This window comes from Vipera ursinii, assembly GCF_947247035.1.
Source record: "Vipera ursinii genome assembly, chromosome: 1".
NCBI classification, from domain to species: Eukaryota; Metazoa; Chordata; class Lepidosauria; order Squamata; family Viperidae; genus Vipera; species Vipera ursinii.
In genome coordinates this window covers 244,812,937-244,840,257 of record NC_139512.1, presented here as the reverse complement: position 1 = coordinate 244,840,257, position 27,321 = coordinate 244,812,937, and the positions used below count along the sequence as shown (strand labels likewise).

Genomic DNA, 27,321 nt, shown 5'->3' with positions numbered 1-27,321 from the left:
GGGGCAAATCTTATTTCCTGTTTCAGCCTAACCCAAGGCCATCAACAGGCTGTAGTCATACTAGAGAAGAGGTGTCAGACAGTCCATTTAGAGTAAACATTGAACGTATGTTTGGAGAAGCATTAATATTTCCACATGAAACTGTAGTACAAAAATTTGATTCATCAACAGAATGAATATGTAATCCTCAATTTTTAAAACAAAATCTGAGATATGGTTTCACTGATTTGGATGGTATTTCTCAGCATATTTAGACATATGCTTTTGGCCTATAAGATTTGTAACACGTATGTTTGCAAAACGTTGATTAAATTTCACAGGTATTTGGAAAGAGATATTTTAATGATGTTATAGTTCCTGCTACAAAATTATAACCTTGAACATAGCAATTTCAGTTTCAACAACTCTGTAATGATTGGTTTCTCTTGGTACCTAGATAGACTATTTATATGATTTTCACTTAATATTTGACTGCATATTTATCTTGTGGTAATTTTTCCCCTTTTCCTCATTTCTAGTTCACTTTAGGCCCAGTCTCTCAGAAGTAAAACAAAAATAATTTGTTAGAAAGGCTGAAATTTATCAGAACTCTTTCCAGAAATTTTTCTGTAATAAATACAGTCATTATCACATGAACCTGTAAACACTGGTTTTATTCTTCTAGCAACTTATTTTTTGCTATGATTGATCATGGAGATAGATATATTTAAATCTGGATGGTATTGTCAGTAGTAATATAAAATACTGGCCCATATTCCATGACTAAAATCCTTGAAGATGAAATCTTTTTGTGACTGAGGAGATAGGAACAACAAATTCAATTACAGAAAGCCTTCTCTGTCATTACACTTGTCTGCTTCTACAGGAAATGATTTGTAAATGGTGCTTTAACTTTCCCTCCCATAAATCTTGTGGGCATAATTGACACTTGTCATTGATGATGGATGATAAAAGAAAAAAGAAAGAAAGTAAATGAGTAAACTCTCTGGGGAAAAATATCCCTATATGAGAAGTTATATTTAGAAACTTTGGCTCCTACACATTAGATTTTAAATTTTGTGGAATCTCATGTATGAGATTTAAATTGGATTCATACTCTGCACTAAAGGTTTTTTTCTGCTTCATTTTTTCCATTTCCTGCACATAAGAAATTATCCAGTGCAGGAGTTATGAATGACATTAGAGTCAATAGTATCATCTATCAATTTAAGGTTGCTTTACTACTGATTGATATCTATGTTGAATGTTGGGGAAAAGGAAGACACAGACTGGGAAGTAATATTTCAATCAAATATTAAACAAAACAGAACAATACATAAAACAGATATATTAAAACATCTTTAGGAATGGACAAAACCTGAAATGCAGCTTTGTATATAGGCTTCTTTATTTGTAATATTTTACTCAGTAAATTTATAATTTATTTTTTATTATTTTTATGGCTTCCTAACCTACTCACAGTAACATAATGTGTGCAATTGATTCTTGTTTCTACCTGAGGAGTTTTAAATGAAAAGTGAATATGATCATGACAATTAGATAAATAGGATTATTTAAAAAAAAATCCAACATTGAGTGCTATTTGTATGGACATTTTAATACATTTTATGCAAAAATATACCAATTAATCAGATGAGATGAATAAATAATGTCCATTTTTAAAAGCATGCTTTACAAATTAGACCCTGATGCGGAAATGAATTGAGGCAACCATTGTCACCAACGATCTCCAAGGAACAGTAGGTAATTTAAGAGTTTTGTATCTGCAAAAATTAATGATTGAAAGCTACAATCTGGTAGGATTAGCTCCCATTTACCCTCATTTCATGCTGGTTGCTTCTCTTTGTATATTTTATAGGATGCAGAAGCAGTGTCAGGATTATCACATTGTAGTTCATAAGCATAATGAACTAACTCAGACCATTAAAAAATGTATCAGGCTTTCAGCATAGTCTCCATCATGCAATAAGTTTAATAAAAATAGATCTTATTAATCAAAGAAAAATATACATTTCAATCCAGTCAAATTAAATTGTTTGATTTTAGAACTTTTCCCCCATTTTTGTCATGAATTGTTTGTGAATGGTTTAAACACTATAAATTAACAGTATAAGATTTAGAGGTGTCATCCTTCATATTGGACTTCTACCTGATTGATGTAAATAACATGTCTCCATTTCCTAAAACCAATTCCACTGGGAAACCACAAGAGCATTATGGATAATTTGTGTTGTAACAACAGACTCACAAAGGTTTCCAAATCTTAAGAATTTATTTAATTGCTTGTGACTTTATCCCACCTTGCAGATGAAATTAGTAGGTTAAGTAAGGGAAGTCATTCTAGTTTTGCACTTGATAGTGTGTGTATTTTTTTTAATTGAAAAGTTTTAACATACATTTTATCTTTAACAGTCCCCCCTCCCCCTCCCTTCTCCCTCCCTCCCTACCCCTCTCCCCCTCCCCCCCCCGACTTCCCAGAGCTAAGTACAAGGTATAAAAACAAAAAAAAAACGATCATAAACATCCATATGCTAACAACCATAAACTCTAAAATCTATCACTCTCTAGCTCATATAGGATAATACAAACACTATTAATATTAAGTATATATAGAAAAAAAAGAGAAAAAAGAAAAAGAAAAGGAAGACTTATTCAAATGCTACATGAAACTTTTTAGTCCTATATTTGTTCTGGATATACTCAATCCATTTTCTCCATTCCATGATATAACGTTCTTGCGAGTGATCTTTCAAATAAGCCAAGATCTTTGCCATCTCTGCCAGGTCAGAAACCTTTAAAGTCCATTCTTCTATGGTCGGCAGTTCCTCCTTCTTCCAATACTGACCGATTAAGAGTCTTGCTGCCATAATTAAATTCAACATCAACTTAGTGTCCACAACCGTAGCATCTGTAATTATTCCCAACAAAAAAAGTTGCGGACAAAACTTTATCCTTTGCTTGAAAATCTTCTGCATATTCCACCAATTTTTTATCCAGAAGGCCTTCACCTTTTTGCAAGTCCACCATATGTGAAAATATGTTGCATCTTCATCACCACACCTCCAGCATTTTGGCTGATAATTCGGGTACATACTTGCAAGCTTTTTAGATAGTGTGTGTATTTTTTTAATACTTGTTCTTAAGATTTATTTATTTTTATTACAGTTTAACATGTATATCTAAAGTAAATCATTGACTTTATTACATGTGTGACTTGGATACACATAATGCATAATATAATGTATGTTTGGTGATATAAGAATTATTCTAAGAAGAAAAAGGAAGGAAGGAAGGAAGATAATTTAGTGTGTTGCAGTTTAGCTTAAATAATGTAAACATAAATGTATTTCTTCTCTTTTTCTTTCTCATTCTCTTCTCCTTTTCCCTTTCTTCTATTTTAATCCCAAAGAAAACTCCTGTGTTTTATAATTTTGTATTTCTGTCAAAGTAAAAATTATTATTCCACGTTTGTAAAGTCTAACAAATATTTATCCAGTGAACTGCCTTGGCTGGGGGTGGAATTTTGTGTGAACATCAATATAAGTGAGTGTATAACCATTGTGTATTTGTATTTATACCCATTTTTTAAAGTAAATTTGCTTAGAGAATATAAACATGAGAGAAAGCATAATATTATTTTGCTGCTGGTCCTCATTTTGAAATGTTTTGATTTAATAAGGCAGTTATGGAAAGGAAAGGTTTTTTTTTCCTAGTTAAATGACAGAATAACTTATTTGGAATGGACCATAAATGTAGTTACTGGAAGTCCATAGTAATTGGCTCAGTTGCAAACCCTTCTTGATCTCTTTCTCTTTAACAGCAGATTAACAAATAGGAATAGCCAACATTCCAGTTTGTCTACAATTCCTTTATAATCGCATAGAATAAAGAGTATTTTCATCAATGGCTCTGGAACAATCTCTGAAATTTAGGAAAACACAAGTGTATATGCAAGGTTAAGCCTGCTTTCTTAAAAAAAGGCTCTAGTTTTAATGGTTTTCTACCTATTACTTATTTATCAAATTTATGTGGCATCCATCTTTGCAAAAAGTGACTCTAGGTATGACATACAACAATTAAAATAATAGATATATAACAACAGTTATTCATAAAAATGTAAAAAATAAAAAATGCAAGGTATGAGAGAGAATAAATGTTTACTGTAGTGATGGAACCACCTCAAGATTTCACTGGATCCCTTTGGATTCCCCCTCCCCCTCCCCAACCCTGATGACATAGCCAGATTTTGAGGGACTTCTGAAACATTAACAGAGATGAAGCTAGTCTCATTTGTGACAGGAACAAGGAGAGAGTGTTCCATAAGATGGGCTGTAATTTCAGTAGATTTCATGGGACATATTGATTACGATTTCAGCTTGAATTTCAGTATTATGTCAACATGGCAAACTGTATACTGGTTTCTGCCCTGCTACTCCGTCTTTCTTTCCTTCCCATTGCTTCCTTTCTTGACATTTCTCTTGCTGCCTAGTGATCACTGTCACAGACAGCAGGCTCATCTATTAGTATGTTTTCCTTGGTGTTGTACATTGCCTTTTTGGGAAGAAAAAAAAAGAATCTCCCTGCATAAATAACTGTACATAAATGCATGTAAAATAAATTCAGTTTCTTTTTTTATCAAAGTCTTGCTACTTTTCAAAGTGCAGCTCCTTGCATGCTTCCTAAATCTTAATGCAATTCTTAGCCTGTAAGGTAAATACTCTCTAGATCTCAATCAGAGTGCTGGAATTTCTAATATTTCAAATCATGTGATGCATTTGTAATTCTGGAAGGTATGTCTAAACATGTGTATGTTAGGAGCAGATATAGAAAGAAATGCATACTGTATTTTAAGAAAAAAATATACTGTATTGTAAAGGATGTTTGCTTAAGAAAATTATGTATTTTAGGACAGCATGCACAAATATGTATATATTGGGATAATCATGCTTGAAGGGTTTGCTGTAATGGTGCTGTTACCATTGTGTCTTCCACAACCAGGCAGTGATAATACTCAGCTGTAAGAAAAGTACAACATAAAAATTCTATATTGATATTTAGGGAATTATCTTACAGACACTTTCTTCCTGACAATTCAGAATCTGTTAAAGCCACTATCACCATAGAGAAGTGCTGAGAGTGCAGTAGAGTGGTGAATTTCATAGTCCAAAGTTAAATATCTGTTACTCTTTATTGACAACTCAGTAGACTTACTCATTTTAAAACAATTGCTCAGAGAAACATGACTCCCCAAAGAAAAAATGGTAATGCCTTTGCAAGTTATGGCAGCTTTCTGTTATTCAGCATTGCATGCATTTTGCTTTCAGACACATTTTATAAGTGCAAGAACATCATGAGTTTGAACTAGAATCCATGGTGAGGATTTGAAATAGGACTGCATATTTGAATCCCTTGTGCCTGTATTTTTCTTATAAGTGACATTGAAATATGTAGAATATTTGGCTGTTGGTTTACCGTCAAAAATATTCTAGAATCATGTTTTCTGGTTAATTAGAATTTGTTTACTTATTTTTTGTCCTTCTGATACCATAACTTGCTAGTTGGGACTGATTTGAACAGTGCTGCCTTTTGTGGTTTATACTTTAATTTGTGTTTTTGTTCTGGTTTGTGAACAATAACAAGGCCTTGCTTGAATATTCACTGCCTTTTAAATGTTGAACTAAGGAACCTACTTTAATGATAGCAGCACAGCATAGGATTGATCAGTAGTGACATTTGATTGGAGAGTTCCAGCACATTTGCCTGTTGTTTATTGAAGTATTTTCTTCAAACAGCTCCCTCGCAAGTTAGTGGTGTAATGAAAGAAAAAGTGCTGCAAAGGAGTGTGGAGCTTTCCTGGCAGGAACCTGAGCATCCCAATGGAGTCATCACAGAATATGAAATCAAGTATTATGAGAAAGTAAGCATTACTTTGAATGTGGGCCATTCTTCTGTTCATGTCATTGCAATATCTTTCTGTAGCGGACTAACGTTTTGTATAGCCAGCATGCAGCCTTCATTTTGGTTGCCATTCTGTATGACTGTTGAAGATAATCTTACCAACTTGATTCCATCTTCTCCAATACACAAAAAGAAGGTAGTAAAATCAAGTCACTATTTTAATGAACAAAAGCTTCAATTGATCAGTTGTTGATGGCAGCCTTAGTTGATGATGCCACAAAGCAATGAGTTAGGATGCACTACAAGTAGTCCTCAAGTTACCAAGGCAATTGAAACCGGTATTTCCATGGCTAAACAATGCAGTCATAGTGTGTGATGTCACATGGCCACATCGCTTAGAAATGGCAATTTCTACAGTCTCCATTGCAGTTATTAAACAAACATTGTATGTGTTAAACAAGCGTCTCCTCACAACTTCCTGGTGGCTTCCAACGACCAAACTCGGGGAAGTCAGCAAGAAGTTGTGAGTTCTAGGTGGCTTGCAAGCAAGCTGACAAGCAGATAAGTGACTGCGGTTGAGTGGGAGGACATGCACAGGTAGGCAGGGTTTGGATAGGTGGTTGCTGCTGATGAGAGGTTGCAAAAGGGGTGGGGAGTGTAACAGGGTTTAGACTGGTTGCTGCCAGGCCAGAGAACGTGCCTAAGTGGCTGGGGAGGTACAGTGAAAGCACAATGAGGCTTTTGAGGAGGGTGTGGAAGTGGCATGGGAATTGTAGTGCAAACACAGTGAGACTCAAAGAAAGTGTGCAAGGATGTGTGAGTGCCCAGAAAGGCTTGTCACAAACACAGCAAGACTCGGAGAAGGTGCACAAATGGCTGCAGAAGAGCAGGGCAAGCACAGCGAGGCTCGGCAAAGGTGTGCCGGCGGCAGGAAGTAGAGTGGCCAGAGTGCAAAGTGGCTGGGAACACTGCACTGGTGGCAGAGACTTACCTAAGTAACTTGCAAACTTCCCTGCCAGTTTTCCCATTGACTTTGCTTGTGGGAGGCGAACAAGGAAAGGAACAAGGAAATCTAAATCAGGTGATCACAGGAAGCTCGACCATTGTAAGTGCAAGCACCCAGATTGTGACTGCAGAAATTGTGGGACAGATGGAGCTTTGAGATCTGGTCATAAACACAAGTTATTTAGCACTGTTGTAATTTCAAACAGTCACAGAACACTGGACTACCTGTTTGTACTCTTTACTATAATTGGGGATGAAGAAAAATATTTTGAAATGCACTTACTACTAAAAATTATCGATAAATTGTTACAGCATTTAAAAGGCACATATTCTGATATTGTAATATATAAATTATTATAATATTAATTGGTTAAAATTAAGATAATTAACACTCTAAAATAATTGCTATTAACCATGTTTATAACCTTCAGACTTCAGCACACTGGATTGCTTTATAAAAGACTTCAGAGTGGAATGATAATAATTTCATATAATTAACCTGGAAAGAAACCATTGGAAATATAATACCAGAAGAAAGATACCTGCAAGGGAAACACTATATATGCCTTTTCTTCACAAAAGAAATTTTTGCTTGTATTCCCTGATAAATGCCGAGAACATTTCACAGGAATTGTTCTTTATATATAGGTGGTCCTTGAATGGATTTGAGCCCAGAATTATAGTTGCAAGTTGTACCAGTCATTAATCAGGTCACCAGATGACTGACCTGATTTTATGATTTTTTTTCCAGCGATCATTAAGCAAACCACCAGGGTCACTAAGCAAATCCATGATTGTTAAGAAAACCCAATCTCTACAATGGGTATTTTTTTGCCAGAAACCTGAAGTAAAAGAGTTTGCTGGCAAAAAAATAAATAAATAAATCTTAAACCACAGTCACATGACTGGAGGATGCTGCAAACAGCTGTAAAAACAGGCCATTTGGCAAGTGCCCCACATGCAGTCACATGACCATGGAGGCTGGCCATCAGAACTTTGAATAGTTGCTAAGCAACCGATCACAAGTAATGGACTGCCTATACTTATTTTCTCTATCCTTAGATATCCATTTAAATCTTGGTAGATTTTCCATGGAAAATTGCATTGGATAACATTAGCAAACTTCTTACATTTAGCTGATACCTTATAATTTATTATTTAATAGCAAAATATTCCCACAACCTCACAAATCTGGGCATTATAAAGGAATCATAAAACAGTAGTCTTACAGTATAACAAATTTAAAACAAGAAATAGTCAACTGGACATTTTCCTACTCAGAATGGGCCTCAGAAGTGTTATAGTCCCATTTACAAAGGAGTTTAATTTATTCAAAAGCTTCTTAAAATTCAGAGCAGAAGGGCCAAACACATGGCGTAAAGCTTTAGGACATAACACTTAAATATTGTAAGAAATGTTACTTTATATTTTCTGTATATAGGCACCCAATACAGCTGCAATGATGTGATAATCACATGTGCCACCTTTTGGATTTCTATATCTGAAAAAATTCTTTTGAAAATCCTTATAAATGAATGGCACAAATTTTTGGAGAAATAGAAATGATAGGACAGACATCTTTATTGACTATCTTTACTTATGAAGGTTTAGTCAAAGTTAGAAACTTAAAATTAAAACTTAAGCATTGATTTTGCTATGAGGGTATTCTTATAAATATAGATTACATTCACATAATGTAATTCACATAGTCCTCATCTAGTGGCTGCTGCATTTAGTGTCTGTTCCAGGTTACAACAGAAATTAAAATAATTTTGCAGCCAATCCTTCCAAGATACAACCTTTGCAGGTCTGTAAAGCAAAGGAAAGATAAAGTAAGATCATAAACATATTTGTGATTTCACTTAGCAACTGCTTCATTTAATGACCCAGTTGCAGATCCCAATTGTAATCAGCAAATGAGAACTACCCGTACAATATATTCTCTTTTTTCCTCCCACAAATTACTATTTTCCCCTCTCTTTTGTTTCTATCTGATTCCATTTTTTTCTGTATTTTAGAAATAAATTAAATTGGAGAGAGTAAAATTCTTTTTTTTCTTTAACTTTCAATTCTGAAAGTCCGCATGATGGCTATTGTGTGCAACGTTCTCCATGAACCAGGCAATTATGGCCGTCAGTGGCATCTTATCAGACATGAATAACATTGGATGAGATTCAATCCTAAGGCTAGAAGTAATCCACATTTTTCATGATGAAGAATGTCAAGAGAATTTGCTGATAATTTAAAACTGGATTGTATGACTAATATGAGCAATTCCCAAATCAGATAATCCTGACCTATGTAATTCTGAGGTTATGAAAATAACAAGGCCTGAGATCGAGAATGTGAAAATCAGCTTAACACAAAGATTTCTGGAAAAGACAGAGTGAGCCCCACTAATAGCATTCCTGTTAGCCAATTTGACTATAATACCACTGAAAGGATTGACTGAGATAACTCCCAACAAATTCTGACCTTCAAGTGGATACCAAACCATTTAGCCCACAGGAGCACCTCAGTTTTGGGTAGAGAGCCAGAAGATACAAAGTATGTCTGAGGGGAAAAAACATATTGCCATCTAGCTTTAGAGCAATGAGTTCTTTAAAGCACTAATTAGGATTGATCATGACCTTTTATCCAGATACAGTTATATGTTGGTAACAGCTTCCTGTTTAGAGTCCATTTTTACATAACTCATATGATACCGTATTTGATTTCTAGAAGTCCTGACTCTGTTTTCTCTTGACCAAGGCATCTGTCTTAGTTTCTAGGCTGAGTGAATATGAATTGTTAACACACTACTTAGCAGGTTTTGTAAACTCAGCCACAGCATATGCTAAAATGAGAGCTATTGTGCTTTAGATAGATTTCTATCTTATTCCTTTTTAATATTAAATAATAAATATGAACCAGTAACAAATTTTGTAACTATTTATAGTTTAATATTTTGTAAAAGTAAATTGATATTTAAGTAGAAAACACCGTTTTAATTTGACCATCATAAAAGGTCCAACCATTTTCTTCAGATAATTTTTATACTATGGAACTGTAACAATTTTTTGGTGTAGATTCCCACAGAACCGTATTATAGTAGTATTCTCTATACTACAGAACTTAACAAAAAAATCAGTGTAGATTTCCCCAAAGAATATAAGGCTCTACATTTTAAATAGATAATTTAAACTAAAGATAATTGTACATAATTTTCTTGGGTTTGTTGGATATACATAAACCAACTATCATAGATTTACTATAAATGAGTGAGTTACTATAATTTTTTTTAAAAAAAATGTGTTCTAACTTTACTAGATTTTTTTATGAAAATCTGAATACAATTTTAGGTACAAATTCACTGAAAAAAATATGGAATCCATTGTCTTGCATAAGGTTGTTACCCAGTAGAAAATTTTACTTATCCTCTTGTGTATGAAAAATAATAAGAATGCATCTACCAGCCCCCCCAAAATAGAAGAAAATAGATGCATATACATTTAAGTGCACATAGACCTTTCTGGGCCATTGTCTGTCCTATTGACAATAAAATGAACATGTTTCTGCTTCAGTTAATTTTAAGCTGTTAATATCAGAGGTGTTCCTCCACCCATAAGTGAAGTCAGGTAGAATGCGCTTTGTAGAGTCTGCAGAGCTGAAATAAATAATTGTTATGATTTTTCTAGGTAGCTGAAAAAGAACATCTTATTTCCTAAGAGTAGGGAGGAACGTGCTGATTCCTGAACTGATACATCACAATATTTGAAACTGATTGATGAGCAAGCCAAAATCCGCAGTCAAACAGGCAATGATTTTCTCTCTTCACTTTTATGAACAGCACCATGTGCTTCCCATTTACATTTTGTGTTATTTTAAAATCTCCTCAGTGAAATAACATTGTGTTATGCCACAGCGGCAGAGTCTCTGCTAAATTCTTTATGCAGGAGGAAAAAAATTCCTTCTAATAAATTGAAATAGGGTGCCAGAAGCCAGCTGTCAATTATTGATACAAAGCAAAATGAAAATCTGAAAATTAAATACCACTCAATTGTGTATTTATGTTTGCAGGACCAAAGGGAAAGAACTTATTCAACAGTGAAAACCAGAGCCACTTCTGCTTCGGTTAATAATCTGAAACCAGGAACTGTATATGTTTTCCAGATTCGTGCTTTTACTGCTGCTGGCTATGGAAATTATAGCCCTAGATTAGATGTTGCTACATTAGAAGAAGCCACAGGTAACACTTACTTACACTTTTTGGCAATTAATATCACCAAGGAAACCCAAAACGTATAGCAAATTGGTTGAATGGAAACATTTTTGCCTTTCTCAGTTAGTCTCATTTCTCAGTTCTCAATTAAGGTCTCAAAATTTCCTCTAACTTACCTTAAGGTTGACAAGCAAGACTTAAGTCAGTGCTGATTTTTAACTGCAGTTATCTGTCTTAGAAAAAAATATATCTTAGGACTGTTGCTTTTTGCTATGAATTTTTCAATAGAAATGTGAGAATTAAAAAAAACCATAAAGAAACATGTACAGTTATATAACACAAAATGATTCAGTGTCTTCAGGCTTTTTATTTTAACATTCCAAACAAATGGATGGTAATTTTTGTTCACATTCAGATCACATGATTAATCCTTCTTGAATCCTTCTGATATTAATAATAGCTTCTCAGTAGAATCTTTATTGCTGGCTCTTGGCATAACATCTTTTCTATTGACATTGGATATATTTAGGAATTATTCTAAGATCTTATTTATTCTGTCCCAGTTTCCAAAGGGAATAAAACTGACCAGAGCAGCAATATTTTCCTGTGTTTGGGTTTTTTAAGTTGCTCTTCTGAGGATTATGAAAGGCCTACACACTTTCTATCTTCAGTACTTCTCTTTAAATATTTATATTTCAAACATGCTGTTAAATTTATTTAATTCACTGTGGATGCTAGCAAGAATGGAAATAGGGAATAGCAAATGTTATCATTTATAGATATACAGAGATAGACATTATATACAAGAGTAAATGTAAATGTCTGCTACACATTATCCCTTTAGAATTCTTTAACTTTTGTGCAGTGTTCATGACAAAAACAAAACATTTATCTGTATACCACCCAGAACTAGGTCTGTTTGGGGACTTTACACTTAGGCTGTGGCTTTGTCCACTGAACAAGATAGCTGATGAGACCTAAAACAAATCTCAATTCAGTGCATTCTCTTCCAAATTCATTTACAACACCAGTTACTATAGACTGATTCTTATTACATGTAGTCCTTTACCTACCACCACAATTGAGCCCAATATTTTTGTTGCTAAACAAGACAGTTATTAAATGAGTTTGCCCCCATTTTACAATCTTTCTTGCCATAGTTGTAAAGTGAATCACTGCAGTTGTTAAGTTAGTTAACAAGATTGTTAAGAGAATCTGGCTTCCCCATTGACTTTGCTTGTCAGAAGGTTTCACAAGGTAATCACATGACCCCACTGCAACCATCACAAATACATGCCAGTTGCCAAGCATCCAAATTTTGATCACACGGCCATGGGGTCATAAATGTGAAAACTGATCATGTCATCTTTTTCAGTGCCATAGTAACCTCAGTCACTAAACGAATGGTGATAAGTCAAAGAGTACCTGTACTTTAACATACGTATACTTTAGGCCTCATGTTCCTCTCCCTCTTTAATCTTTTCCTCCTCTCCTGGCCCCTTACTCTTGGAAGAGTTTGGACTTAGTTTGGTTTCGCAATGAAGCATTCATTTGAAAGAGGGAAAATGTGTTTGGCAGCCATCTCTACCATGTGAGAAACAGTAATCTACTCAGGTTAAGAAATTGAAGGTGGAGGTGATGTGGAGGAAAATTTATGAAATGAGGCCAAGATTTACAGCAAATGCATTGGGGACTGTATATGAGAGAAAGATATTTGAGTATTGGATATTATTCATCTGAGTATCTGAACTTCTGGAGGTGGTATATCTGCTGTGAGGAGGACAGGAAGAAATATCCCAAGAAACAAAGGACTTCATTCTTTCTTGAGGGGGGAAAAAAGGGAGCAAGCAGAAAATTTCTTCCAAAAAAACCAGAATGTGGGGTGAAAAGAAATTAGCCCTTTTGTTGCTTTATTCCATTATCATTCCTATATGCCTCACCTCTAAGAGGACCTGGTTTTTCCATTATTGAGGAATTTCTGTTTCTCACCTGACAGCTGCTCTTCCAGCATCTTTCCAAAATCCATTTTTTTCCCCGTAAGAGTTGGAGCTGCAGAACAAAAGAACATTCATCTCCATTCATTCTCTAGAGAGCTTTTTAGGAAGTCCCATGCAGGACCGCTCAGAGATCCACTGAAAAATAAAGCTAATGATGCAACTGAAGCTTTGTTTCGCAACACAGCAATGTTGTTTTAACCATTACAAGAAAAAGTAACAAAATGTTTTCAATATGTTACTGCTTGCTAAATTGAGGGGAAAACAACAGTGGTGGGAATAGATAGAGAAAGAATGCACACACCAAGCGTGAGAGGACCAGAATATCTTTAATTTTATTTTTATCGAATGGTGCTTAATTTTGGGTTTCCAGGAATTGTGGAACCCAGACCCTATGACAAAGGTTTCGATCTAGGTGGTACCGCTGTTTCTAAGAGGGAGCATACATTTGCATATTTAGTCTATAAGCTTCTGCAGATTTACTTTTTAAAATTATATTCCAGAATTGCTATATTTTTCTACCAAAACTTGCAGGTCAATTTAAACAATTGTGTTGGCTGGCAGAAATGCAACAGATCCCATTTCCTGACATAAAGCTAAAGTAATGAGAAATTTACTATGTGTTGAATGTTTTTGCTTGTGAGGCAAAGTACCTTTCTCTGACTAAAGAAGTAAACTTGTTTCTCGCTCACAAAAAAATGAAATTTCTAAGAACTGAGAGAGAGAGAGAGAGAGAGAGAAAGAGAAAATCGTAATTTTACTTCTCATCTTTGCCTGTTTCTTTTCCTGATACAGCCACTGCCGTTTCCAGTGAACAAAATCCTGTAATCATAATAGCTGTGGTAGCTGTGGCAGGCACAATCATCCTGGTATTCATGGTGTTTGGCTTCATCATTGGGCGAAGGTATTACTTTCAAATATTAAGATGCTTAAGATAGACAGGACTTGGAAAAACTCAAATGCACATTAATCATTGGTAAACAGCAGGTTACATCTATAGAGGTTATTGCTTGCCAGTGGATAAGCAACTTTAGGGATTGGGGAAGAAAACAAAAAGTTTACATCATAGTGTCATTTTGATAGAAGAATCTGATTCAATTCATTATCCATATTACTAGTTTTACTTGCAAATGTGTTACCAAAATATATCTTGATATATGTATTTAAAACAATTTTAGCTATCTTAAAGGACAGAGGCCCTTATCCCAGGAAGAGTTACTACCTTTTTGAACTGGTTTTCTAACTGCTTATGACAAAGGACCTAAAAATTATGTCTGCACTCCATTTTCATTTGCCTCTTTCAATAAACTTCTGAGAGTTCTTTGGGCAAAAACAGCAATGTACTACAGGATATCAATAATTCATTGCTGATCATTGAATACTTATTGATACATAATCTATCAGCTGTAACAGTAATCATACTTTAAACTAAGCATGTACAAAACCTAGAATTATATTTCCTGTTATGTTCATATTATTACTTCTAACACATTAAAGTGTGACACAGTTTCAATTAAAAAATGTCTTTTTTTTCCCTAGACACTGTGGCTATAGCAAAGCTGACCAAGAAGGAGATGAAGAACTTTACTTTCATTGTAAGTGCTTTGCTGTTATTTCATCCAGGAGATTCCAGGCCAATTACAGTAGATTGGTCCTGGCACTAATAGAACAGTGACAGTGTTAAAAGAACATTTTTGCTGAGAACAAAGATTTTAAATTTGTGTAAACAGCAAATGTAAAGTTAAAAAAAACATCTTCCAAAGTAACATCATAATTTTTATTACTGGGCTCTGTTATGCAGGTAGTCCTCACTTAGCAACTGTAATTGGGATCTGCAGTTCCATCACTAAGCACCTCATTTGCTAAGCGAAAAATCATATGACTACCATGGGCTTTATGACGCACTCCCCCCTTTAATTGTTAATAAAACATCATGGTTGTTGGCAACATATGTGACTACAACTTACAATTTTACTTTGCCTTCCTTTATTTACTCTGCTTATTGAAAGCCAGTTGCAAAGCACACAAATGGTGATCATGTGACCGTAGGACACTGCAACGGTCATGAATTCATACCTGTTGCAAAACGCCTGACTGGCAATCAGTGACTGCCGGACGTTGTCATTTTCATAAATTCAAGGATTGATCACAAAGCTACTTTTTTTTACACCATTGTAACTATGACCGTTTACTAATCAAGGCAGTCAGTAAGCGAGAACTATCTATATGTTTCTTTCCAGTTCACAGACTTTGGATAAACATGCAGTAGTTTCTTAATCATTCTTCTGGAGCAAAAATGATTGATGTAATTAATAATTGTTGGCCCAGCAAGTTTTTGATTATGACATTTATATATTTTCTCAGTTGTACCCAAATTGAATAACTAATAATGATGAACATATATGATGAAAGTAATAATAATGTTTCTTTCAAAATTTGTTTTCAGTAAATAGCCAGCATGAAGTGCGAAAGTGTTTTATGTTGAAAATAGCCCAGTCAATCAAGATTTAACTTATCCGTGAACTGTATCAACTAATTTGTGCATATAGACATGAACTGAATATTTGAATTGTTTAAAGACGATATCAGTAATTTGTTGATGTGAATGTAATCTTGTGTACTAATATGTGTATTATTTATTACTAATTCTGTAATCCTCAACATTTCCATAGGAATAATTACTATCTAAATATGTATCTATCAGATTACAAAATTTTCTAAATTTTGTCAATTTGCTACTCAGAACCCAAACAAATATTTGATAGTATAAAATTAAATTAATATTTATTTAAATTTGGAGTTTGATTTTCATTGTATCAATATTTCTGTTGTGTTTTATATTTTGTATTCTATTTTATTGTGAGTTGCAGCAAATGCTTATACAAGCAGAAAGATGGAGTAGAAATATATAGGACAAAATTGTATATTAGGGGAAATTGTTTACCAAATGTGGATGCTAAGAAAGTACATGGAAAATATGCATACCAAGAGAAATGTATATAATAGTTCATTCAGTAGTTTATGAAAATATTTTTCTACATATGAAGTGATGCAGAAGAATACAGTTGGAAAAATAAGTGTCTGACCAAAAGTGGAAATAACAGACTCACTCATCACAGGAGATCAACAAGAGAACAGTTGTGAATGCAGATATGTGCAGGATGTTAATTATTTAAATCAATGGAAATTTTTAGTTAAAATCCTGGAATTTCAAAATAAGGTAGAAATAACAATTATATCTATTTAATAATTCAGATTATATGTTCACTCTGCCAAACCACCTGGATTTAGCTTTTCTCCCTCAAATTTAACAAGTAATGATGGTGTTAATCACACCTTAATATCTGGTATTCATGTCCATACAATGAATAAGAATTCCTCTTCAGCCTGCTTGACAATTATTTTAAAGTTTGATTATTTGTTGCAGACTTGCCCATTTCTCTTTTTACGAATGTATAGTCAAGATATCTATCTACTTTTTCTACTCCCTTATTTTGCAAATCTGTTGAACAATCAAATGATGAATGGAAAATATACATATATTAAAGAAAAGCTGCTGAAATGAATAAAAAGACACAGTTCAGTAGCTAAAGGATTACTTTAAAACTACTAGCCATGGAAATTTTTCTCTAGCAATTCCTTGGTGCTCAGCATTGGATAGAGTGTGCAGTTTCTTCAAAGGAGGATTTCATAATGCACAAGAGCATATAAAAAACAACCATGTTCACACTGTAAAAGCAGCTGCGTCTTTTCTCAGCTTAAGCAATTGCTTCCGAAATGGTTCCCAATTGTTTCCACATGTGTGTTCACATAAACCCACTTTACTTCTTATAAAAATTAGTGAAGAGGTGCTTTGTACAGATCTCCACATATTCCAAATTACTTTTTTTTTGAAGGATTTGGTTTTTTAGTAACTAGAGATTCAGATCCATGTTAAGTCAGAGTTTGTATTTTCTTTTTCCTCTTTTTGGAAAATCAGAGCAGCCTGTATTTGTTCAGCTCATATGACAGCATTAAAATCAATGTATGGTGTTTTATTGCTTTCCCTCCTTTGATGACTGCATGGGAGGTAGACTTTTAAGAAGCTAGCAGCTGCAAGGGGAAAAAAAGGGGGAGAAATTACTGAAATTCTCCTTCTTGATCTCTAATGGAAGCCTTCCCTCAGCGAAGGAAAACAGTGAGTTTCAACTCTTCACAGAGCACAGGTTGAAAACATCCTGTCTAAATCAAGGAAACCGAAAACAGTAAAGAAGATCAGTATTACAACATTCTCATTCGTTTTAAAAATAATGCAGTCGCAGATATCCCAGTGGTGAGATGGAACTATATTAAGAGTGTGAGAAGCTTAATAATAGTGTCTCGTTTTAGTTGTAGTGAGAATATTCACATATTTAAAATAGTGCTTTAAAAAAAAGCCCTTCCAAATAATATCTGACAAGAAAGTGCAATCAATTTGGGGGGGGGGTAGAGGAGGGCTTTCATGTGTCTATAAGGGAAAGTGCTAGCCAAAGAATGTTTTTCCTCAGCATGCACTAATTTTTAAAATGATATGTTTGGGGGAAATTATAAATAGGTTAACAGCTTAGTCTTAATTGTCAGAAACTAATTTTGAATATAACATTGTATTCCTTCATTATATTCCTTTCTAGAAGCTCAGTTATCCAATATTAAGTGAAGTTAAAAACATAAATTCTTACTTTTTTTCTTCTTTTCACATCTCATTATATTTTTTTTCAGTGTCTTTAGATAGAAAGCCTAGTTTTTAATTTGATATAGCCATTGTTTGAAAGGAAAAAATTAAATAGAGTGCTGTATTCACTACAGATAGTTCTCAACTTATGACCAACTGCTCAAAGTTACAACAGCCTCAGGAAGGATGTTTTACAGCTCAGAAAGTGTTTGAAGCTGTTGTAAAATGTCGTGCTGCTACCCCCACCGCACCCTGCAGTCATATGTCTGCATTTTGGGCCCTTGGCAAACAGCTCACATTCATGACTAGTAGTTAAGTGCCCCACAGTCACCTGACTGCAATTGCAGTCTTCTCTTCCGCCTTTCTCAGAAAGTCAGTTTGGAAGCCAGCAGGGAAGGATGCAAGCAGAGGGGCCAGAGGAGTGTTTGAAATACCTTGTGGGGTTTCGGGAAGGGAGCTGAAGCTTCATGAACCACCGGACAGGATTTCCCTTCCATGTATAGAGAGAAAGATAAATCCTTTGTAAAGCTCCAGAAATGAAACTGAAATTCTTAGATATCATGTCCAGTCCTGAAGCTCCATGAAGGATTTTCCCTCTGTTCACTGAGGGGAATAGAACCTCTTTGTGGGGCTGCAGGAATGGATCTGAAATCCTAAAGATTTCAGCTCCACCATGCAGGTTCATCAAAGATTTTGCCTCCCTGCGCATAGGTAAATGGAAATTTTTTTGGTGAACTGCAGGAATATTTGAGAGAGAAAAGGCTGCCAAGAGGATTTCATCTCTGTGTGGAAACTAAATTCCTTAGTAGGCAGCTCTTTTGCTCCAACTTAATAATCTAGGAGTTTGCCTAATGACTGCAACTGTGAATGTCAGGTTTGGGATCATTGAGTGAAGCAGTCACATGGATGTCTTGCTTAACAACCATTTCACTAAGCAATTGAGATTCCAGTCTCAATTGTGATCGTAAGTCAAGGACTACCTGTAGTCATTTCAATTTTGCATCCTTTTGTTCCTGTACAATCCAGACAATTTGCTGACATATTGAAGAAATTAGACTTAATTTTAATAGCTCAGAGCACAAGATTGGACAGAATATTCAATCTTCTGTCTCATTTTTTACTGAAAGTTTTTACTTTTCAATAATCTCAAATATTACATTTTAAAGTATATAGAAAGATACGGTAGAAAAGTTCACTTAAGCAACACCAATTTACATTTTGTTTACTCTTTCTGTTTTCTTTTAGCAGTGCCTCTGAATCTGAACAACATTACTTCATGTTGATATGCCAAAAGAGCTTTGGCATGTCAAGGTGTTTTATGACAGCTTGAATAAAGTACCATCAAAGACCCATTTGAAATTCACAAGGTTACCTCCAATTCAGGCCCTTACTACAAGTGCAAAGAGAAGGTTCATTCTCCATCTCCTTGCCTGAAAGCATAATAAAGATAGTTAACCTGTTGTTTTCAGGCTGTGCCTTTTTCCTTTGGAACATAAATAAGGATGACTATCTATCAGCTCCAGAAACTGAGCCGTTAACATTAGTACTAATCATATTATTGTTTTCACTTAATCGAAAATGCTATGCAGAAAAATTAACATTTGCAGAATATTTGCATAATATTTATATTACTAGCCTTGCATTTCTATGTATTTATATAAAACAGGTAATAACTGTAATAACTCAAATGCTACAGTTTGTTATTCATTTGCCAGGGAATAAATCTCACTACAAACAAAGGGATTTGTTGCTGAGAAGATATATGTAGATCTGTTGGGCCTGATCATTTCATTAATAGCATTTTGGAAAGTGTTGAAACCAATGTCTAAACATTTCTCTTTAGGAGTCTTCACTTTTATGGTCATTTCCCACTCCATTATTTTTTTAACCAAAGCAGAACATTATTATTTTTTTCTCATTCCTTGCCCCTCCCTACCTTGAAATGGTAGTCTTTCAACAAAATATGTTTTCTGAAAAACAGAGTTCATTCCCTTTTGGCCAGATTAAATATGCAGTTTTTGGGATGACACATTAAGAAACTTTTGATAATGCTGATCAGTCTGTTTCATATTCACCCTTAGGCAACAGATTTAAATCAGTTGTCAGAACAAAGGCCAAATTCTTAATAATGATATTGAACTCAGAAATACATACACATATTCCAGAATGCAGATGTATGGACTTTTATGGTATAACTTATATAATAAAATATGATTAACATTGTTTGGACTATATCATTGAAAAGTATAAATTACAGGTAGTCCTCAACTTATGATTGTAAATAAGCCTGGAATTACAATCAAAAGTCATTGTGGTCATAAGCCAAGGCATCATGTGACCTGATTTTTCAACATTTTTGTAGCGGTCATTAAGTGAATGCCATGTTTTCTCCATGGACATTTTTTGCCAGAAATTGGAAGTAAATACCAGAAACCAACAAAAAATATCACAAATCATGATCATGTGACCATGTCATGCTGCAAATGGGTGTTGGGATGACCAAGTTGAGATAACAGGGCGGGGGAGGAACAGCTGACATAACTTCAAAAATGGGTTGTAAGTAGCTCTGTAGAGATTTGTCATATGTTTGAATAGTCATTAATTGACCAGTCATAAGTCAAAGACTTGTTAAGACCAAATATAATTTGTGCTTCCAGTTGCTAACTCAAAAAATACAAGTACAGTTTGAATGATGCCTGGCATAGTTGTCTATACTGGGGGGGAAAAGAAACGGAGGTCTTATAGATTAATCTGTCTTCTATTTGATCACCCTTTAAAATTGCTGGCCATAAACATAAGCAAATCTGAGTGTTTCTGGAAAAATACTTGATTACCTTGTATACCAAATATTTTCTAATGCAATCACCCTGCTTCCTCCTTGTGTGCTTACAAGAGATCCAGATGAAAAAGAAATACCATTTATTAAATGTATTCATACCACATTTATATTGTATATATATCCTGATAATATAATTAGAGTAGAAAATCTGTTAAGGAAGAAAAATCGGAATGTCTTTACAATGTTTGATTGTTTCAGCTAGGATTCCCTCATGTGGAAACACACGTGGTTTAACAAAAGCTTCCCAGTTCTAGGGAATATTTTATGTAATTAAATCTCGGGGTTGGATGCAACATAAATGGTTTGCTTCATCACAGTCATGCTTTCTTACATCATTACAGTTAAATTTCCAGGCACCAAAACCTACATTGACCCTGAAACCTACGAGGATCCCAATAGAGCAGTCCATCAATTCGCCAAGGAGTTAGATGCTTCCTGTATTAAAATAGAGCGTGTGATTGGTGCAGGTAAGATGACTGGCTTCATATACGATTCTTATGTCTAGGCAAATCGAAACTCACATTTCATGGTGACAAGCAAATAATTATATTTAGTTATGACGCTTTTGCTGATATCAGGGTAATTAGAGGCAACGGATGTAAACCAAATATGTAAAAACCCGGTGGTCCCAAAGATTTGTTTTTATTTAGGAAAAAATAAATACCGTTGTTTATTATAATTCAAATAATTTGTTTTGGCTTACACATTATTACAAGAAAAAATTACACTTGAGTTCAAATGCAGATTCTTTATACACTTCACCAAATGCTTTTATTAAATTATAAATGGAATCTATGTGCATATAAAGGATATTTCTCTGAAGTTAGATCATATTTGTCCAACTAGGAGTTGATTTATACAGCCAGTTTTAATTCAGGGACTATTTTTGATGACATTCCTAACACATTTCATTGAAGTTCTTCTCTTGACCCTTAGGGGTGATACTAATTGTCATTACATTGCTTTCTTTCCTTTTTCCACATTCCGTGCTCTGAAAACCTGTTTCCATTTGTTTGCATTAATAAGAGATGTGACACTAGTTCATGTAGTGAAATTAAGTATCCAGAGGCAAGAAAGATGTCAAATACCTAAGTCTCCTGGAGGAAACATTCTTTGATTTCCTGTTGTTTTATGGTATATCTTTAAAGACCTTTTTTTTAAAGATCACCAATAACAGGAAATTTTTAAAGAAGAAAATGATTTTGTTAAAAAAATATATGAAAGACAAATCAATCTTATGAATATTTACATAGAAATAATTTCCAGTCACTTCATATGTGTGTGTTTGTGTGTGTATGTGTATGTATATGTGTGTGTGTGTGTGTGCGCGCACACACACACATATATATGTATATGTATATGTATATATATATATATATATATATATATATATATATATATATATATATATATATATATATATATAATCCTAAATAAATGATCATCGGAATGCAGTCACAGGAATCATATGGCCAATTAAATTATATTCCAGTGTACATTCTGAATCAGAATCTATTTAATATATGATTTTTCAGATGAAGTTCACAAAACCTCTACAAATAGCATTTGAATAAGAATTTCTACTCTGTGTTACCACTATACTTATAAATACTTAGCCATAAGTGTTTTCATTTCACAAAATAGGTAATTGACCATGGGAAATGGATCCTCTCTGCAAACTGTTGTGTAAGATGGTTCTCTAGTAAGATGACTACTGCTGGGAAAACTGGGAAAATTTGATTTTATTTTTTTCCACCCTTGGCAGATACACAGGGCAGCTTTTCAGAAGCTCCAAATACACATATACCGCAGAGAGTTACGGAGATGACTTTGGAGACACTAGATACAGACCCCAGTTGAATAAACATGTGTTAAGCCCAGGAAACAGAAAGCTTGAGAAAGAAGCTCAAAGTGACTCCCTCTAATTGACTGGGATAAAAGAGGGAGGAAGTAAAGAAGAGAAAACTCCCATCAGAAATTCAAGATTCTGTTTCTATAACCTACTTATATCTATAAAGTATATTCCAGTCAGATTTGTGGAATCTGTTTTCTGACCTTGCCCACCTCAAGGGACTGACATACAAATAAATATTTCTTATTTTGTCCAGAGTTGCAAATTGAAAAGTGCCAGTAGCATAAGTATTTAAAATGAATTTCTTTATAGCTTAACTCAGGAGCCATATTTACCAAAGAATATTAAGAGGGAAATGCTCCAAATACCCTAGATTGATAATCAAGAATGGCTGTCCACTTCATTCATAAAATGTAAGAGTAGAGAACTTCTCTGCGATGAGTGGCACTGAAATTTCTGCACTTTCCTCTGTTATTCTAGTGCAATTGTCTATGGAATAAAAGCTCTTAGTCTTTTGGTGGTTGATGTGCATGTTTGATTTTGATGACTGCACTGTAATTTTCTGCTGACAAGTTTATGGTAGACAGCAGTGCCTATGTACAGTATAATAGGCAATCTCTAGTGTGCTGCTTTTTCTGTTGGTGGCATATGGTTTTTTTGTAATTTTTGTATTGCTGAAGACTAAGCTAAACTATTGAACACTGAGAGCCCGAACTTACAGAACTAAATATTTTGTATGCCTTTCTTTTGGTGGGCTTCTGTAATTAAGGATGATGTTTAAAAATACTTCTTTATTTGGATTTGATAAAAGGCTGAAATTAAATCCTAGCAAGACCAATTTGCTGCTGATTTTGTCTTAGTCTCTAGGCTAATTCTAGATGGAGTTGCAGTCTTCTTGATGAAGCAGGTTTATAATTTGGGTATCGTCTCAGGCATCTGCTGGAATAATATATGGAGGCCCCAGGCTTTGACAAGTGCACAGGTTTGAGCCTTTTTAGAACAGGAAGCCAATATTTAAATTCTACTTCTTTTAACCGCTACGTATAGTTAAGATTGCCTTGAAGACTATTCAAAAACTTTACCAGGTTGTTACAGAGATACTACATCAATACCATTGATGCTGCAATGGTTGTCAGCTTGTTTCTTGGTAAATTCAGGAATTACAGTGCTGATTGTAAAGCCTTATGGTCCAGACTACCTGTAAAGCCTTATGGTCCTGACTACCTCTTTCCTCCCATAAGAATCTAGTTGTTCTCTTTGATCCATCCATCAAGAATGTTCTGGGTTCCTCCTCATTGACAGATCAGGTATAGTGGAAGCAGCCAGCCCTTTTTAAGAACAAGCCAGCATTATCTACAATAAAGTATAGACGTGATCCCTGACAGCCAATAGAAGAAAAGAAGAGAGATCCCTTTGGACAGGAAAAGTTTGGTGTGGCTCTTATGATAAATGGGAGCTATAGGTTAGAAATCTACTAATAGTAGATTTTAGAATTACATTAAGGTTTTTGATATGTAAAATGTGTTGTGTGTGTTTGTAGAATACTTTTTTAGGCCCCAAACTTTTATCTTTCAGCAGAGAAACAAAGACTTAGCCCTTTATTTTATTAAATTTATGTGGCCTCCCATTTCATGAATGTGATTCTGGGTGGTACAGAGTAAAAACAAAACAATAAAAATACATCTTAAAATAACCATAAAAACCATGAATCTAACATGGGAGAGTTTATATATAAAGTGAAATGTGTGCCACCCTAGGAGCATCCATAATTGCTGTGCTGCTGCATTCTGTAACAGTTGAAATTCTGAACACTCATCAAGGGCAGGCATGGGTAGAGTGCATTATAACGGTCCATTCAGGACATGAGCAGCACATGAATAACTAAGCAGAGCCTATCAATTCAGGAAGAGATGCAACTGGTGTACAAATTGAAGATGTGCAAAGGCCATCCTAGCCACAAGCATGAGTTGTTGGTCCAAAAGGAACTTTAAGTTGCATACCAGTTCTGCTTGGGGCAAAGCCACCTGTTCAGTACCAAATGTGGTAAGGTTCTAAATCCAGATAGTCCTTTCAGCTGAAGCCTGTTGTTCTCCAGCTAGACCTCATAGCCTCTAGGCATCAAGACTGAATATTAACAGCATCAGGGGTAGATACGTACAATTAAATATCATTAGCATACTAATGATCCTCATTCCATGGAGGTGGATGATCTCACCCAACAGTTTTGTGTAGATGTCTAACAGGAGTGGAGAAAATACCAAGCCTTGCAAAAACCTGCATAGTAAGGGTCAAGGGTGGGATCTCTTACTCCCAATCAACTGGTACTGACTCCACCGGAAGGAAGAGAACCAGCACAATACAATACTTCCCACTCACTCAATGGAACCAATCCAGAAGGAGACCATGGTCATTGGTATTGAAGACTACAGAGACGTCAAGTAGAGTAAGCACGGATGCACTAACCAGTGCCATCTCCATCACATACCCAGGCCTAAATTTTCACTAAAAGGGATCCAGATAGCCTAGTTTATTAAGAGTCCATTAAAACTGCTACATAAGCACAGTCTTAATAACCTTCCCTAAAAAAAGGAAAATTGAACACTGGATTTAAATTGCCCAGTATGGTGGTATACAGCAATGACCTTTTGAGGACAAGATGAACCAACACCTGCTTAAGAGGTGGAGGAAAGCCCCCCATCACAAGGAAAATTTCACCACTGCAAAAACACATATATGCAATACACACATTATCACCCCAGCAGCCTTGGTTAGTTAGCCAAGCCAGGCAACCTAAGGAGCAGCTTGGCCAAACTCATAGTCATGGCCGAGTCATATATATCCATTTCCTCAGGTGCAATAGGTTTAAACCAGGGGTGTCAAACTGCTGGCCCATGGGCCGGATGTATCATGCCGAAACCGTGCCCATCCCAGTTCTGACAATGGCGAAAAAGTTGCGATATGTCGCAACACGTCACATGACGTTGCGAGTTTGACACCCCTGGCTTAAACCGTTCTTGGATTAACACAGCAAGACTCTGCCTCAAGAATCTCAACAGGTCCTGCACCAAAGTTCTCCTAAAACTAAGAGGGATCAAAATGTGATTGAATTCTTTAAAACTGATCATTTTTCTTAATTTCTTATTTTCTATTGTTGTTCCTTTATGGCTTTTTGCTTGTGCCCAGAATCTCTGGAGCAGGAGAGTGTGACTGGAGGGATGTTTAAAACACTTCCAATTTTTTAAGGTGTTGAACTTTGCTTGGATTAGCTTTTGTCCTCTTACTGGTTTGATTTTCATTTTCCAATATATGAAAACATTGTGCCTTGTTTCTTATCAGTGTGAACTAAAATGATTCTATTGCAAATAAATGTTTGTTTGTTTTTTTAAATTCAGGAGAGTTTGGCGAAGTATGCAGCGGCCGTCTAAAGCTTCCAGGCAAAAGAGATGTTGCAGTGGCCATTAAAACCTTAAAAGTGGGCTATACTGAAAAACAAAGAAGGGATTTTCTTTGTGAGGCAAGCATCATGGGACAGTTTGACCACCCCAATGTTGTTCATTTGGAAGGAGTTGTTACCAGAGGTAAGTTGCAATCAGTTGTGATTTTTGAACAACTTTCCAAATTGTACCTCATTGTTATAAAATTTCCATGGTACGTGGTTCAAATCAGATCATTGTACTACATAAAGTAATGGACTTTTTTTCTCTTTTTATGCATGACTAACTAAAGTGATATTAAATGTATTCTACAGCTTGAGAAAAAAAACTTAAAATTTTTGCATGAAGAAGACATGGCAATGTTTTGTAGCAATTTTTTCCTAGTCAAATTTAACGTTAAATAAAATTTTCAATGTCTTTTCTTATTAAATGAAGTGTCGTTTTTCCAGAGTTCAGTTCACACAGCAGGAGACAGAAGAACACACTGACATTTTGATTTGTATGGTTTAATGTTTTGAGTCATGATCATTTTCTGTACAGAGACATTTAAGGACTTAGTAGATCACAGGAACTATTTTGGAAGCATTAAGAGCAGTCATGCCTCATTATTCATCTTTCAAAGAAACAACATGTTTTATCAAAATGGGGACATTCTGTTCAGATATAATTTCTTTAAACCAAATATGCCTCCCTTTTTCTATTTCTTCCTTTTAGGAAAACCAGTAATGATTGTAATAGAATACATGGAGAATGGAGCACTGGATGCATTTCTCAGGGTGAGTGCCTGAGGGAAACATATATATAGCACTTCAAAAATAAAATATATATGCTACTAATTTAGCATAATAAAACATTTTCAATGTAAAATGAGAACACGCTAAATTTTAAGAGATCTCTGAATGCTCTTGGTAAAATCAGATTAGAAATTAGAAGACCAGACAGGATCAAACAACATTTTTGGCCATCTAAGTGATCCAACATGGCATAGATACAGTGGTTTTGATTAGCATCACACACTAGGACCTGGAGCCATGTTGTGGGAACACAGTAATAGCTTTTCTCCATTGAAGAAAAGACAGTCGTTAAATTAATGCAGAAATAGTTCAAAAATCAAGGAAGCACTTTTTTAAGTTCCCTACATTAGCATTATTTTACATGAGTTTATTGTTTGTGGCAGACAACATATGAAACTTAACTTGGCCCTTAGGAGCATTCATTAATATTAATGAATATGAATAAGATTAATAGCAAAATATATTTCAAGGCTTTTAAAGTACAGTGTTGATTTCACTGCCAACCTTTTCGGCAATTGGTTTTCTGTCAATAATCTCTGCTTATGATTTGCATGTATATGCGTGGATGTGTGAATGTTCTATTTGTGTTAATAGGCTAGATTTATTGTGTCTTT

General features: G+C 34.9%; 1 protein-coding gene across 1 annotated transcript in view; it reads left to right on the top strand.

Annotated features, from left to right (window-relative positions):
* The window catches only part of EPHA7 (EPH receptor A7), a 178,847-nt gene that overhangs the window by 125,629 nt on the left and 25,897 nt on the right, over positions 1-27,321 (top strand). The window contains exons 6-12 of the mRNA XM_083348159.1: positions 5,793-5,917; positions 10,963-11,131; positions 13,894-14,002; positions 14,638-14,693; positions 20,969-21,094; positions 25,872-26,057; positions 26,628-26,689. Coding sequence (XP_083204285.1) covers positions 5,793-5,917; positions 10,963-11,131; positions 13,894-14,002; positions 14,638-14,693; positions 20,969-21,094; positions 25,872-26,057; positions 26,628-26,689 — 833 coding nt within the window. The remainder of the gene's footprint in view (positions 1-5,792; positions 5,918-10,962; positions 11,132-13,893; positions 14,003-14,637; positions 14,694-20,968; positions 21,095-25,871; positions 26,058-26,627; positions 26,690-27,321) is intronic.